We start from the raw sequence: 17,067 nt of genomic DNA, 5'->3' as shown, positions 1-17,067 counted from the left end.
TTGATGAGAAACTTGTTCATTATATTTTTATCCAGAAGTACCACAACAAATACATATATATATTATCCTAATTCATTCCATAAAACATGCCACAGGGTTTCAAGATGGCTAAGATATGAAACACATAGCTGTTTAAATATAGAGGTAAATTTAACATCTGCATGAAGGGTGGAGCTAAACACACCTACACAGGCCCGTATGTCCGAGCTGGCTGTCAGACCAAGGTATTTTCCACTCTGCCAGGTTCAGGTTACATGTCCAAAGAGGCTCTACAGAGCTGAAAAAAATGCAACACAACACTTCTGGCTCTTCAGCATTGCAGCTTCTTCCCAGTTTTGGAGGATCCAGAAAGAAACTGGGGCTGGGACCAGCAGGTATGAATACAGGAGCTGCCGGCTCAACGTGAAAGTAGGAGTAAATCCACACCACATTACGTTAGGTGTTTGGTGTGTACAAAGCCACCTCCTCATTCCATGGGGCCCATTCTCAACTGCTGTTCTGACACCTGGTTCCTCCTAAAGCAACCTAAGAATTTACTTGGGCAAAGTATCTGCAGAAAAGGGAATTTTCCCAGGCACGTGCTGGTGACCAAGGAGAAAGGAGAGACTGGACAAAACTGGATATCACTTCTTGGACACTTTGGAGTTTTCTGGCTAAGATAAAAAGCAGAAGAAGATCAGGCTCCTGGTGGATTCCCTACATTCACCTTCTGCAGTACAAAGAACGCATGCAGTCAACACTGAAGCCACAAAGAGCTTGGGACCAGCTAAGGGACTCTACTGAGGACCTCATTTTCCAGTAATGGCTCTATGAATACATCTGCTGGGATAACTCCATAGAAGTTCGCAAATCTGGGGCCCAGCAAAACTCTGCTGTGAGTGAGGTACCTCTGGAGTAGGAGCAACTGAAACTGATAATACAACAGTTTTGGGGAAGGATTTCTTAAATTTTTAAAGCTAATCTTCGTTCCTGACACCATCTAGCTGAGGTTGAGTCTGCATATGAAAAGTCAGACAAGCCCTGAGATTTCACGACATACATTAGAAATTTTCTTCTGCCATAAATGTCATGTCTTTATTTCATTCTAATAATCTGAAGACTTCATATTCTCAACTGCTGACAAATTTTGAGTGTCTGATGCTGCAAAATGATTTTTCCAAAGAGCAATGAATGATGGTCCTATACAATCACTAATTATACACTAATTGTGCTTCATGACATCTGTTTTTCTCCTCTTCTGATTTACAATGAGTAGCTATGGAAACTGAGGGTGGATACCTCAGTACTTCACAAACAAGTAGGCAGGGGAATTTATTAATTTCCTCAGGATAGTTCTATTTTGCTTAGTCAGTAATTAGGAGCAATCTGACTACAAAATAGTCATATTAAGAATGGTGAAATGACCTTTTTCAACCGCTTTACAAAGCAAGTACTTCTGGAAAGACTCTAATATTGACTCATCCATAAAATAAAAGGCACAGTTACTCAGCCTCCTCAGTTGTTTGTATGTAAAAACTTCTATAGCATACCCCTCATCAATCCACTATGAGAATGTCTTTGTATGTGTCACATTCACCCATTGCAGAAAATGAATCAGTTCATCAAGAGAAGCTGTCAATGTGATTATAGAAGTTCATGATGCTTACCACATCATAAAAAGAAATTTAGATTCTAGGCCGTACTCCACACAGTAGGCAGCTGGGGTTGTATAGACTCACTGCAAACCCCATACATCCCGTGCATTTCCCATACCACAGGCTAAGGCTAATTTAAAGGCTAATTTAAAGGATGTCACCATAGGGTGGACTATGTCACCATCGGTGGCAGCGTACTTATGCCCAGTAACCTCCGCTCCCTGCCACGTGATTAGTCCTTCAAGTTCAGTTTGTCTTGAGAGTCTTCTCCCTTACAGTTGAGACACTTGGCCAGTCCCAACAGAGAAATGCTCTTAAGGGTGATCTGGTATTGTCTCCCTCATCTGCATTAAACAGTCTCTCCCTGTGGGTTGACAATTTCTCTTACTTGCTCTTACTTTGTTATGGTTTGGAAAAGAAGAACATTTTTCAGAGGATTCAGTTAGATCATGAAGCAGATCTTTAACCATAGTCATTGTTTTGCTCTACATTAGCAGAGCAAATCAGATAAAAGCACCCTTTTACTGATGAACTTCCTAATGAACCTACTGACTAACGTGTGAATGTATTAAATTATTGAATATATTTTCATAGGTTGTCAGAAAGGCTAAAGATTTGTGGTATTATGAAAATATATATATATATATGTTGACAACACTAGTAACAATGCTTAGGGTTATCAAAGTCTTGCTAGCGGTTCTTGAAAGAACTTCTCAACATTCATGCTTGGCTTAGACACTGAATTTCCTTAAATAAAAGGCAATAAGAAGCAACCAATGTGTTGCCCAAAGAATTCCATGTATATTGCTGTAGTACAATTTTTACTTTCCTCTAGGATGTAAAAAAGAACATGACAGATAAAGAAATGCAGGCACGATGGCTCTTTGGTCTAAGTGGACTTTGTGGCTCATTAGACTTGTACCAGAGGTTTCACAGAGGTGAAATTAACTGTACCTATGTATCAGGCTGTGACTATCAAGTCCTAATTCTATCACTTTTGCATATCTCACAGTATTTAATTTGCAAATAAAATACTTCTCAAAACAATACAAAGCATAATGCACAGTTCTGAGAAAATAGTATAGGCAAAGTACAACAAACATTCACTTACCTAGAGTAGAGTTGACAAAGAAAACAGTTATAGTTGCATTCTGAGGTCTAGGGAGTGCTTCTATATCAGCTAAACAAGTCAAAATCTCAGTGTCTGTTGGAGTCAAAGTCAGGACGCTCAAGGCATTGTGGAGGTCATTAGATCCTTGACTTTGCTGGGTAACATACCTCGACTTATCAATCAGAGAGTCATTTGTCATCCAAGTAATGTCTGGAGCTGGAGCCCATCCTAAGGCTTCACAAACAATTTCAAGTGTTTCATTCTCTTTAACTGTTAAGGTGCTATTTTTGATGAATAAAGATCCATTAACTGTGGGAGGGAAAAGATGTTTTGTTCCTTCAGAATAGTTATCTGCATTGCTTTCCTGCTGATAGTCTTAAATCTTACCTTGCTACCCAAAATTAGCTATATCTTGAGATATGAATTTTAAAACAGTCATTATTAACACAGATATACCATACGCATGATATAAACATGCAGATATTGCAACTTCATAGATATGTTGTCCAGTGTGTCTACAGCACGAGTCTCAGCTTTCAATATCTTTTCAATAAAAAGCAGAAAATTACACTTTTTAGGCATCCTTATATATTTATAGCTGAAGGACAACATAATGAAATAACAATGTTTCTCTGTAAGTTTTAAGTAAGCTCTTGGGTTTTCTTGGGAAAAGTTTACAGACAGATGATGAGATGTTCTCACTGCACTAAGCACCTCTTTGACAAATGGATGGTGTCTGATGGTTAGATTCTGCTTTACAGCCTGCACTCTGTCACTACTAGAGCTTCAGAGAGGAGGAAGAGGTCTCATACACAGGGACTTGATATGCAGGATCTTTTTGTTCCTTGGAAATCGTAGCTCGCAGCAGCAATCACATGAAGAGCATTGCTTTATGTCTCAAAGGATTTATTTCTACACACCATTATATCAAACTCAAATAAGTGGCGTACAGACTGATCCCTAAGTTAGAAAGCAGGAGGGAGATCTGTCCAAAAGACAGTGAAGGTTCATGCACAAAGACGTGCGTGTGTGGAGGGAAGTAATCCATACTGTTTCTAGCCGAAAGATTGTTTTTGACTGACTGCTGGTGGGCCTGCTACAGCCTCCAGGCACTTTAATGAAATCCAATAAAGAATAAGAGATATAACAGGAAAAAAGACAGGACAGTTCAAACCTTTGTTTATGGCACTTTGAATGTGACTCTGAAACCTGCTTTGACAGTAAAATTAAGATAAAGAAGAAAGAAGACAAATGATGGTGAATGAGGGCATGTACTCCTTCACAGAGATAATCTGGGCAATCTGTCAGAGGATATCTTTAAGTGTGGTACAATAAAATAGCTTTCTATTGGCAGTTATACGCACCTTGAACAGAAAGAAAGGCAAAGCTGCTCTCACCAGTTTGCTGGGTGCTGCATTCAATTTTTCCAGAGTCATTTAGCTGGGTGTTGTGGATGATCAGCTCTGAGGTAAATTCATCATTATTGGTATAATTTTGAGAGGTGAAGCGGTCTGATGTTTCAATAGGTCCTTGAGGATTAATGACAGTGAGGACAGGATTTGCCTTAAACAACCAAATGAGAATGACCCATCCTTTCATAACAGTGCAATTAAACCGGGCTTCTGAACCAGCAAGGACTGTTGCATTAGTAGGGCCATTTACAATAGAATAACAAAAGCCAAGACCTGGAAGGAAGAAAAAAAAAAAAATCACACAACCTGTAAATACATAAATACCAACAAAGACATCTGACTTAATTTTTACTTCCAGCAATTTAAGGCTCAAAAGCCAGGAGCCCTGGTTGAAATAGTATTTTTAATTGGAGGCACTGGGGTATTGAGCACTTTGTTACATATTGGAAAAGGCTCTTGACTCAACTGAGCCAGCACTTCCCCTCTGACAGCCAGCAGTACATGATGCTTTCAGAAGAAGATTCTTATCTCATTTTCTATAATGCCCAGCAGTAAATAGTTGAAGTCATTAATGGTGAATTGAAATTGTGACTTAGGAATGTTAACCACACAGCCATAAGCAATGGTCAAATGCTACGTTGTTTTAATGGATCCCTAAAACAGTCATTATAAAACCTAGAAGTATAGGTTTACAAGGATTTTTTTTAAATTTAACCTGAAACCTTTTCAACAGAAATGGAGATCTCTTTCAGCTGTGTCTTAGATTAAATGCTTTTCTTTAAAGATGCATGTGACTTTTTGTCTCTCCTCCTATTCTGAAATCACCTACTTTTCTCTCTTCAGCAGTTCACTAAAGAGCAGAATTACCATTTTGCTGAAGGAAAAAAAAATCCACTTTTAGATAAGAAAATACATGAGTTCTTTAGATGCTAAATGAATAAAAGAATATGTAGCCAGTCCCTTCTCCAAACCTCTTATTGCCACTAATTGTTGCCTCCTTCCATACTCTTTCCCCTATTTGCCTGCCTCTTCGCTTATTTCTCTTGCATGCACCCAATACATTGTTTCCCACCATCCCAGGCTTTCTGCTAACCAGAGCTGCTTGAACTCATGAGTTTTTCTCCTTAAAAGGTACCGTGAATTTTAGATACTATCTTTCAGAAATGAAAGCTTATTTCTAATCAAGGCATTTTGTTTTCTCCTCCTTGTCAGCAGACCCAGGGCCTCTCATTGCCCTCAGAGGAACGAAGGTGCAGCTGTTGCCCAGGCAGGTGGTGGATCCCGTGTGCGTGGGAAGGCAGAAGCATGCACTTCTACTAAGCAGAAAGTAAAGGATTAAGCCTCTTTCCGAAATGGCAGCTGCGACTTCAGTCCCTGAAATACCCAGGGGAAGTGGGAAGATCTTTAAATATTTGTCAAGGAGATAACATTATATACTCTGAGGCACAAACCTTCAAAGATTAAGAGTGAGCAGCACTGGATGAACTTAAGAGCCTGCTTCTCTGGGTCTTTGTACTTTGTGACTCCCTTTGGGTTTTGGCTAGGTTCTCTAGAACATGCTATGTCCAGGTGCAGTAGAGCAAAAGCAGAGGTAATATCAATGGCTTTCAAGGAGTCAAAAATGCTGAATGTCTCCTAGGACAGAGATTTCAAGAGCTCCCTGCAGACCTGCCAGTGAGACCTAACTCACCAGTAAGTTTTACATCACTTACTGGCAAATGTTCACCCCACAGAAGCGCCAGGACTGCCAGCATTACTACTAATGATTCAAGCTGTAGTTCTGCACAGTTACAGCAATTAGACACTACAGTCCATAGCAGTGTAATTAAAACCCCTGTCTGCAAATTCAGCCTGAGCCCAAGTGTTCAGCTATTTTCCAGGAGAAAGAGAGAGTGAAATGGCTGTTACTCCCTTGCTAAGTCAGGGCAATGAAGTGGTTTTAAAGATTTAATTCAACCTGGGTTTAGTTCATTTTAGGTAGTTTAATTATTAACGGATTAATTCACAAATTACTGAAAAAGTAATTTTTCATTTGGTCATTAGCTCACACGATATGGGGAGAATATGCTGTATTGTTTCACACAAAAGAGATGTTTAATGCTTGCATAAATGCTACCAGAGTCCAGTCTCAGTTACGATGTTGCAAACAGAACCTTGGAGCATGCACCCAAGGCTTATGGCCCATAATCTCATTGCTCCAATGTCAAGATCATTTTCTAATTCCCAGCTCTCACTTAGTCCTAGGGAGTTTATATCTACCCAGCTTCGTGCCAAGAATCGTTCTTTAATACAAATAGCTCCTCTCTTTCCTCCCACCCACTGCATGTGTTTACAGACAAGAGTCTTTTCATTCTTTCTTTTGCAGGTTTACACAAACCTAGCTCTCCCTGGACCATTGTATGGTTGACTCCGAGTTCTCTCCTGTTTACAAAAACCTTCACAAAAATTTTGCACATTCCTGGGTTATGTTACCTCTGTCAAGCGCCTCATTCTCCAAAGTATATCTGTATGTGAGCAATAAAACATTAAATAAAAAGCAAACTTCACTTCTACTGATAGTTAATAAAGCCAGATAAGATACGTTAAATGTTTGACTTAGATGGTTCTTTTTTTCCCAGTAACATTTACTCAAAGCTCTCTTCAGTCATGTAAAGGTGAACCGAAATGCTTTAAATCATGATACAGCTTGAACACCAACTCAGCAATCAAGTCTATACACATACATTAATACATTGCTTTATAAACAGTTAACCCAACAAAATGCTTAAAAGCCATTTTGTCTCTCTTCTCTTTGTCACTCTGAACGTTAGTGATTGCCCACGTCTGTGGATGGCATCATTTACAGAGCTACCAGTTCTCTTTCGAAAGCGCACTGAGAAAGTGCACTCCAATGAGACCATACATCACATAATACGCCCCCTTTCCTTGTTATTTTTTGCCACCATTTCTGTTCATAACTGATATTACTGGGCTTGAGACACAGTTCTAAGCTCAAATTCATCTTTGAATTATATATATATTTTCGGACTGATACCGTAACCAGCCTTTACAATACTGCTCCCTGTACATCTATGGTGCCTACGACAAGTTGATGTACTGAGCTTTTTGACTCTCACACTTTGTTTGAATTCTTCCTGTTTGGTTGAAGTGGACATAAACAGCTACCATGATGATAGACTCAGCTGTCCACAAACACCCTTAGAATTAACACTAAAATGAATTTAGTTGCTCATGAAGCAGGAGCTGCAGTACTTATTCACACTGCCCCCCTTAATGCAAGTTGATATGTGTGCATTTGTATTTTATTTCTTAGCCTGTGTAAACACTTTTCTTTCTTAAGGAGTATAATGGTTTGCCATGGCTCTGAATAAATGACTTTCAGTACTCTGTTAGCTGTTAATTAATCATTTGCTATGAGATCATGTCTGTGAGTTCTACTGTAGTCTTGAAATTTATCCCTAAACATGAACAGTGAGGGATCATCTGCTCTAAAAATGCATGGCTGATACTGCTTTTGTCTTGTTCAGACAGTCAGGACAGTATAGCAGGTAGGTATGAGTTACTCCTTCACTTATCTAATATAATCATTTTTTATCAGTCCATAGGTATGGTGGGATCTACATTTTTTTTCCACCAGCCAGACCTGCTGGAGCAACATATGGCTTTCCAATGACTTTCCTGAGCTAGAGAACAGATCCAGAAGCCCTGGATGGGGATCCTATGGGTGGCAAGAGAATCAAGAAATGGAAAGTAGCTCAACTTTGCCTTCATTTGGATCTCAGTAAAGCCCCAGCACAACCAAAATGGAGCTTTATGAGCCTTCTCCACCTGTTGCCAAAACATTTTTTGTGATTATAACCTTGCCTCTTTATCTTTTTGCTTTAAATTTTTATCCTGCAATAGCATGCAAAGTCCCAAACCAATAGCGGGTTCCACTGTCCAACCCATATACAAACACTGATAAAGTAACTTCTGTAAGGTCAAAGAGGACATTCACGACAGAAATGTGATCTGAACACAGTTACCAGTGCTTTAAACCAGTGCTCTAAGTCCTTTTGCTGGGCTTTGCTTCCTGCACTAGGGAGAAAATTTCAGCACTGGTTTCATTTGTATACTGCTTAAAAAATATCTCGCAGATGGTTGCTTTCAGACAAATTAAGGCCTCAGGCTAGATTGCCTTCGCACTTTACAGGAATTATGTGTTCAGCTCTTAACAGCTGGTTTAACATCTGCTTTCCCACACGCAACCAGTAAAATATCCCACCCAGACAAATAACCACACTGATGTCTTTGCAGTAGGGAAATTTCAAACAGTCTTTGTGATACTGCATTACCCCTTGAATTTTGAAGCACAGAGCTCTGTTGGGACACCTTCTTTGAGGCACATCACTATACACTTAGAATGGGGCCACCAATGGTAAAAGTTTAAGTGCCAAGTGTTTGTTGCTCAGTCCTTCCCAACAGCAGGTTCAATGTACATCAATGCCTGTATGAACTGCTTATTCCTTCCTGTTGCATGAATTCAGTCACATCGTCGCGGGTTTTGAAGAAACAGAAGCGCATTGTTCAGCTTTCAGGGCCGTGGCGGGTGATGCCTGCACTGAGGGAATGTCATTTCCTGAAGAACCACCCTTGCCCTTTGTCACCAACATTTTTCCTTCCCTACCTGAACTAACTCTGAAGAACCACTTTTTCATGATGAAGGTTTCAGTAACAAGGGCACTGAGACATGGCTCCTTTCTCTTCCTTCCCTCTTCTCTGCTGAGTCACTTTTTCCTCCTTTTATAAGTGGTCTATTCGGATGCAACACAGCAAAGGACAGGATGGGTTTATCCTTTTGCCATAATGACTCCCTTTTTTTAGCCTCATTATCATATTCCAAAATTTTCTCCCCCTCTGTACCCTTATCAACCTCCCATAAACCCTGCCTTTTATCCTTCAGTTTTTGCATCTAGTCTCTGTCCCTTCTCTCTCTGCTATTTATTTGTTTTTCTACATTTTTTACTTCCAGTCTGTTTTAAATTCCTTTTTATTTTCACTCTTTCTTTAGTCTCTTGATCATCACACCTTGTTTTCTGCCTCCCCTACCTCCCAGCTTGCCGACTGCTCCAGCAACAGCTCTGCAATAAATTGTTTTGGATTTGGTAAGACTTTTCTTCAGCACATCTCAAGTTTACTTCACAAACCAACAGCCCCAAAGCCGAGCTTTTTGAAAACCAAAATAGGTTAGAGCTTGTCAAAGCCTGCAGAGAAGTACTAGCTTGGTTTTTTTTGATGTTAACAAGGCTTAAAATGCTTATATAGGATGTTTCTGTCAAGTAACACTGGTCTATTGGTACTCAGTGACACATTTTGCCACCCACACAAACCACTCCACAGCCCCCAAGAGTGTCTTCCCAATCTCTTCTCTCAGTCGCTACTTGATAGATGCCTAATGCAACCTCTCCCAGCCCTGCTGCTGGATTCCTCCTCCTCCTGCACAGTCTCTCATCTCCAGTCGTGAAGGTCCCTGTGCTGGGAGCACCTCCAGTGTCCTGACAGCAAGCTGGGACCCTGCACTGCACATCAACCCTGCGATCTGCAGTGCTACTGATGCTGAAAAGCCTGTGGTGCCAGCCAGGGTGATGCTCAAACCAGCTGTGCCATGCAGCTATCTCTGCAGCCTAGCCACATCACGTGGCTTTGCACCTCCTCAAATCACGAGAGCAGCAACATTTCTTCCAAGAATAGCATTTTCTCTCCCCACAATACACTTTTTCTCCCAGCTTTGGGGTGTGATCCCATGGCTGCACGGCGCAGTGTGGGCAACGCCTGCTACCCCACTGTGGCAAAACAGAACAAAATTGAGGCTTCCTTGCAATAATTACTCAACATCCAAAATTACAAGATTTAGGGACTGCCCGAGACAACGACTGCATTGGCACATATGGATCTACCCTCCATGATAATTATTTCATTTTGTTCAGCCTATTTGTAATTTGGTATCACTCATATCCAGTGACCGTGAGCTTCACTACTTGATGACATTCTGTGAGGAAAAGTACATTCTTTGGTTTGCCTTAATCTACTTTCTAGTCATTTTACTGCCTTCCATTAGTTCTTTTTGTTATGAGAAATCGTGAGTAGCCACTCCACTATTCACCTCCATATAATTATTTTAAAATATCTTTACTATTTCTTTCTTCACAAGCAGAAAAATAATCCAGTTTAATGAATCCTCTTCTTATACTTTTGATCACCTCTGTCACACTTTATTCCTTTCTCAGACCTGGTATGTCCACTTTGAAATGGAAGGGCTAACACAACATCCAGTATTTGAGATAAAAGCTTTCTGTGGATTTTTCTAATGTCATTGTATTTCCCCTGTTGAAAACACTAAGTGGTGAAATTTTCTCTTTTTCAGCAATTTGCTCTCTCTTTCCAAAGATATCTATTCTTTTCCCCCACTATACATCTTCAGTTAAGTGATGCTTTGCACTGAATATTTTCTGCTCCTTTATTACTTACTTACTTGGCATTGTGACATTTTCTGACAAATCCCCATAGTCTCTTTTTGCACTTGGCTGTCCCAAGTAATTCTGCACCACCTGCAAAGTCTGCCACCTCACAGTTCATAGCCCTCTTCATGGGGTTGTTTAAGAGTTTGTTGAATATCACACATCCCAGTGCAACTCCACTGGGAACACCACTCTGCTCAGAGAACTCACCGTATATTGCTGCATTGTGTTTCCTTTCACCAGTTATACCTTCCCTCTCATCCCACTGCAGCTCTCTCCTTTCAGAGCCTCTTAAAACCCCAGCCGGACTACAGGAAACAAATCAGCCTTGTCTCCATTACCCAACTAGTCACTTTATATTCACATTTTCTTTAAAGCTCTGCCACCAGGATATCTTTTATCTGAATTCAGTAAGAGACTCAGGCAAATGAAATGTAAATTGGAGGCCAAATAGGAAAATGATAATTTACATGTATTTCTAGAAGCAAAATCAGCTGCTGATATTGAGTTCTCTGCAGACACCCCCTCAAAAGCAGTCCTGAATGGACAGGAGAAGGATGAGCTAAGGAGAGGGAGAAATGAGTGGGGACATCCCAGCTCACTGGAAGTGAGAAGGCAGCCTCCCCACCCCACCCACTGCTCAGTCCTGTATACTGAAGCCCAATTCATACATACTATAATCTAAGCCATTAAAACATTCAGAGTTCAAATGCAAACTTATCCACTTTAAACACTTTGAATAATCCCCCTCTGGGACTTACTGTTTAATCTGATATTGCCAGTAACTGCCATTTACACAGCTTTAAAATTAGTTCACACATTTAGTCCACGGTGGCTCACCTCAAGGGTTATGAACGTGTCCTACCTGTTAGCGAGGCAGATACGATGAAAAGAAGTAAAGTGAATTTCTGGAACCTCTCCATTGGAGCATTCTCTCCTGGTCCCTAAGGCAGAAAGCCACCGGTGGTCATTGCATGCTTGAGAAGAAGCTGAAGGTCAGAACTTGTCAAGAAATTTGGAAATCAGCTGCTGTTTTGTGTCCTCTGACAAAATGCGACTTTATGTGACCTGTATTACAAACAAGGGGAGAAAAACAGTAGTAGAACAGTTGGTCTGAGAAAAACAGTATCTTTTCTCAGAACAACTGTTTGAAAAGAAGTAGATGAGCTTTCAACACACAGACCTTTCTTCAGCATAGAAAGACCTCGCATCCCTCAGGCCCAGTCCATCCTGGCTATTACAATGCTACTGCTTCAGGATTGACTGTGTCAGGGTAGCCCCATCTGCATCATTAAAGTTAATCAGGAGCAGCCGGGGAAAATAATTATCTTAGTTGCCTGCAATTGCATATGTGTGGTGGGTGCCCTGCCTGTGCTGGTGGTGGTGTCCTGGTGGGCTAATGAACCCTGTGCTCCATCACTTACTGTCACACAGAGCAACTGCACAGGGCCACAGCCTCCCCTGGGGCTGCAGAGGAGCAGACCTGTGTATGGAGGGGCTGTTTCCCACCTGGGAAGCAGGCACGAAGGAATGCCTTCTGTGCCAGGCAGCCTTTGGGGTGGGAAGTAGAAATACATCCCGATGCATCCCTACACCTCCAAAAATATTGTATTGCTTTTCTGTATGTTTTACTCCAAAACTAGGATTCAAAAAACTATCCTCTTACTCCCCAAAACAAAACACCATCAGCTTTCCACAGTGGACAGAGATAAGATACAGAGCTTGGGTGGGAGCCATCACCTTAATTCTGCATTTTCTGTTTTTCCAGCTTTTCTGATTCACTTCTGTGATACTACTCTCCTCCCCCTCAAAATATGTGGGAGGCAGTTTGACTGCGCTGCTTGGTTTACAAACTTCTCAGCTGGGAAATTCAAGCTTTCCTTCGTGAAAGGGATGCAGCCCGGAGGCTGCGTTTTTGTGGTCAGCTCAAACTTCTTGTCAGGAAAGTGGTTTTGATTTCAGAAGTGTTCTTTGTGGCAGTGCATAAATATTAGTATCACCACAGAGACTGTGAGTTTGCTGTCAAAAGTGTACGTTTAATCGCCTTCTTGCTTAAACCAAAACTGTGCCAAGGGACAAACCACAACAGCTCAGTTCACTAATCTGTGCTTTGGACACGGGGGTCTGGCTGAGCTGAGTGCGGCAGCTGTGACGTGACCAGCTGGCAGTTTGCTTTGTTTTTCCCCGTTTTGCAAGCTTTCAGTTTGCCCCACAAATTTAAAAGGGCAGCCCTATGAATTAATCAACGTTCTAAACCAAGCCTGTGTGCTGACTTCTTCATCTGTAGGTTGGGAAGGGGGTTAGTTTGCAGGTTGCTTTGGGTTTTCCTGAGGTATTTTGAAAGCCTGTGTGTTTCCTTGGCTACACGCTCACCTGCAGGGTTGTGTGCCGAGGAGCCTGGCACAGGCAGCTGAGGGGAGGGTCACAGTGTGTGACCTGCAGGGGCTTCTCCCTTCTCTCTCACTGCCCTAGCCTTCCGCACGTACACACGCTAGCTGGTGGCATTTCAGTGTTATTATTATCTGTGGTATTAACTGAAACAGCCCGAACAAAACACCAGGAAGCAAGTCCAAAAGACAGTGTCGTGTCCTTTTCTAGGAAGTCACCAACCCATGGAGGATCTGCATGTCCAGAGAGCACCCTGGGAGCCAGCATATCCCTAAAGCCAGCAGCCGTGGCTCGTAATCCCACTTATAAACTCAGTTGCACCCATATAAACTCAGCAGAGCAAATTGTTATGGAGGAAAACAAATGTGCTAGGACCTTCCGTACAATTCAGGCCAAGATCAGTAAATAACCTGGGGTAACATAAAATGACAAGGGAAAAGAAGGGAACCCTAGCTTTCAGTTTTACCTTGTACATTTTGAAATGGACTTTCAAAGAAAAATGATCTCACCCCCACAGAGGGAAAATACTCTGAAGCAGAGTATTTTGCCTCATGGTAAATTAAACGCCTGGGGCTAGCCCCAGCCACCTTTTTTTTTATCTCCGGTCGTGATCTTTTCCTGGTCCACAGGTGCACTGGTGATCGGTATCGCTGGCCTTGCCCTGACCTGAGCCTATCCCTTACCCACACCAGAGGAAGGGGACAGTATCTGCCTAAACACTTGGCAGCCGACGTCCCACCGCCAGCCCAACTGAGGAAGGAGCCGGGGACAGGGTTAAGCTGTGTTTCCCAGCCACTCCCTCTGCCAAGACAGCGCAGTGCCTCTGGATCACCTCCCCTGAATGCCAAAAAGAGTTTTTCCGCCCGCTTTCCCTTACAGACCTCCAGCATTCAAAGCCACGCTCCCAGCCCTGGGCAAGCCCTCACCTTTTCTCCTGGAGGAATCCTTCCCCAGGCCCCGGCCTAGCCGCCGCCACCTCTGGCCAGGAGCGCCAACCTCTCCCCGCTCTGCTGCTGGGCTTGGGCTCCGGTGTGACATTGTCCTTTCGGTAGATAAGGGAAGGGTTGTGTCTTCCCCCCCCAGCCTCCTCCCACCCGCCCCAATATGCATATTGTGGTGTTAATATTTAACCGGTCCTGCAGGAGGAAGGGCGTCATGCTGATGGCAGGCTGGCAGCAGTAAGCTGCAGACCGTCCCGACCTGAAAAGCTGGATTGGCGACGACACCTGATGTCTCAGGAGAGGGCTGCTGGGCTGCCTGGACAGGGCGCAGTGACAGACTTGGTGACATTTACTTATTACATTCTGTAGGCACGAGAGTGTGCACTGGTGCTGTGTGCCCAGGATGGAGCTAGTGCCACCATCATAGTGCTGCATGCAACGTGACAGGGAGCAGAAGCATGGGGTCCCATCTGAGAGATGGGGCTGGGGATAGAGCTGGAGATAAGACCCACGACATGGCACCAAGGGGACTGGGCCAGGGCCAGGGCCAGCCTGCAGCATTGCTGGGGCAGGGAATGATGGCCCCAAGGGCTGAGATGGGGTCCTGGGCAGTGGGGGCCTGCTGAGAGAGTGCCCTCAGGGACCTGGCGAAATGGGCCCTTCCTGTGAAGTACAAGTTTATAAGCAGGTGGTGAGAAAACTAGACTGTTTTTCCATCTTCTAGTGGAAAAAAACAGTCCCCAAGTGATTTGGGTTTTCCTTTTTTATCTTCCTTGCCTTCCAGTTTTTATTTTGTGGATTTTTTTACACTATGTCAAGAAAATGTTCATTCATGTATTTTTATTTGATTCTAAAATATTTTGATTTACTTTGCAGGGTTAAACCAAACCTTTTTTCTTCTACATCCATAGTCATTTCTGTTCATCAAAGCTGCAGTGCTGCCTTGTGAGAGATGCTCTTGCAACTGCTGCAGCCTTCTTCTTCCTCTGAGAGCTGAACTGCATCCTTCATGTTACACCATCATTGGCCAGTAAGTTGAATGAATGTGACACATCAGAAGATACTGATACTTCCCTCTGCCGGGAAGCTTACATCATAAAGAAGGGACACATGATTTTCCTGAATTGTATTTCCTACTAAGCACAGTAACAGTTCTAGCAAGTAGAAATTAATGCCATGCTGACTCAAAAAGAAAAGATTCACTTCAGCAAAGGGAAACAAAACATTCTGTTTGGGGAATTTTGATCAATTTCCAAAATTAAATTTCAGAAAATTCACCTTATTAGAAAAACTATCACCCTGACTTGTTAACAAACAAAGAGCAAACCTACTGGGACTTTCTGAGCAATTATATATTTTTTTCATTTTGCTTCTTTGCTTTTCCAAACATGTCTCTTTTATCAAGTCTAAAATATTGCACTCTTGTTCAACCAAAAGCCCTAATTTCATAACAGTTTTCTTGAGATACTTTCTATGAATACTTTGATTTCCATCCAAATAGAACTATAGTAAGAAAAAGGGAAACATCTAATAAACAGTTTCCATCTCTGGTTGCCCAAGTGGGAAAAGTGCAGAAGGTTAAAATGGATTGACTGGATTTTCAGTTTAGATTAATAAAGATAACTCTTTGTAAAAAAGCTTCAGAAAGGATAATAGCTGCTTTTAGAACTTGTACAAAACTATCATTTGGCACTGCCAAGAAGAGATTGGCTGTCATATTTGTAATTGATCTTCAGGTAGATTTAAGCTGCTATTAGATCACCCTTTAACCTCTCCTCTGCCGGACTAAAGCTCTGCCCCCTCACCATCTCTTCACCAGTGCTGTACTCTAGATTCCTGGCCACTTGACCTCCTGTCACTGGACCCTCTCTAGGTTTTCCATGCCCTGTTTGAACTGAGGGACACGAAGACATACACTGATTTCCGGATGTGTCTAGTAAGGAGCATAATAGTTTCTACGAACTTGCTGGCAGCTCATCTCTGAACATGACCTAGTACATAGTTTGTCATATTTACAAATAGAACTTAATAAAAATTGTGATGATCACTTATAAAAGCTCTTATACCAGTTTTTACCCCTATATTGGAAGTTATATTTCATAGAACATTACTCATAAGCAGCTGCTAAACAAAGTACTCAATTTATGGATAACACAAAAATACCAGTTGACTTGTTCTTTTTAACAGAGATGCTGATAAGAGATAAAACGCACAAAGCTACTTTGAAGAGTCAGGTTTCATCACTAAACACAACTGTGTTCATATTTTACAAACCAACTTAAAGATTTCAAATAAACATGTATGTTGAATGTACAAAATTCTGCTATTATATTAAAGACTATGCACTAAATAAAGAAAATTCCTGGGGCAAGAATGACATAAACTAGGTTAATCTTGGACTTCATACAGAAGTTTTAAGGAAAAAAAAAAAAAAACACTACTTCATGCCTAAGTATTGGAAGGAATTTTCAAACAAAGCATTCCCCCATCTCCTTTTTCTAAAGGGAGGGTTTCTGATTAATTGGGCCTTGGAAAACAGCCACAAATGAGCAAACTGGTATTTGCTATGCTCTGGCCCATCTTTGACAGGAGGAGTTGAGCAGTGGTCCCCAGTCTATGAATACTTTATATGTTAGTACCTACCAGATGACGTGCCTGAGCACCTAAAGTTGGCCAGACCATGTTGGAAACATGTCCATGGAGCTTGGGCATGTATCTGCATCAGGGTCCATCATTCTTCTCAAACCAGGCAGACTGGTGGATGCAACACATATAAATTTGTATGTGTAGGCAGACTCTGAGTCAGTCTGGACTTATTGTATGAGCTTTAGTACTCATGCTACTAGGGCCAGCACAGAGGAGGTGAAGATACATTGGCAGCCATTCTGGAAGAAGTGGAGTATGGGGAGTGGGAGGAACTGCCCACAGGACTCTGAGCATTGCCAGATTTCTCCAAACAGGCTCAGATGTCACGTACTGGGGGCACCACTGGTCTGGGAGGAGGTTTTTGCTTCCAAAGGCCCAGTTGTACCTTGGTGAGGCACTCTCCTGGAAGGCTGGGTTCCTTCTGATTTTGGAGTTCTT

The 17,067-nt window shown here is 42.0% G+C and overlaps 1 protein-coding gene across 1 annotated transcript in view; it reads right to left on the bottom strand.

Moving 5' to 3' along the window:
- IGSF5 (immunoglobulin superfamily member 5) overlaps positions 1–14,081 on the bottom strand; it is a 30,075-nt gene extending 15,994 nt beyond the window's left edge. The window contains exons 1-4 of the mRNA XM_035545944.2: positions 13,969–14,081; positions 11,520–11,722; positions 4,110–4,430; positions 2,746–3,054 (exon numbers count right to left, since the gene is read on the bottom strand). Coding sequence (XP_035401837.1) covers positions 2,746–3,054; positions 4,110–4,430; positions 11,520–11,577 — 688 coding nt within the window. The 5' untranslated portion in view covers positions 11,578–11,722; positions 13,969–14,081. The remainder of the gene's footprint in view (positions 1–2,745; positions 3,055–4,109; positions 4,431–11,519; positions 11,723–13,968) is intronic.
- Positions 14,082–17,067: the final 2,986 nt, after the last annotated feature.

Source organism: Cygnus atratus, chromosome 1, assembly GCF_013377495.2.
Source record: "Cygnus atratus isolate AKBS03 ecotype Queensland, Australia chromosome 1, CAtr_DNAZoo_HiC_assembly, whole genome shotgun sequence".
In the NCBI taxonomy this organism is placed as follows: Eukaryota; Metazoa; Chordata; class Aves; order Anseriformes; family Anatidae; genus Cygnus; species Cygnus atratus.
The sequence above is the reverse complement of the archived record's forward strand: the minus strand, read 5'-3'. Positions and strand labels throughout refer to the sequence as shown.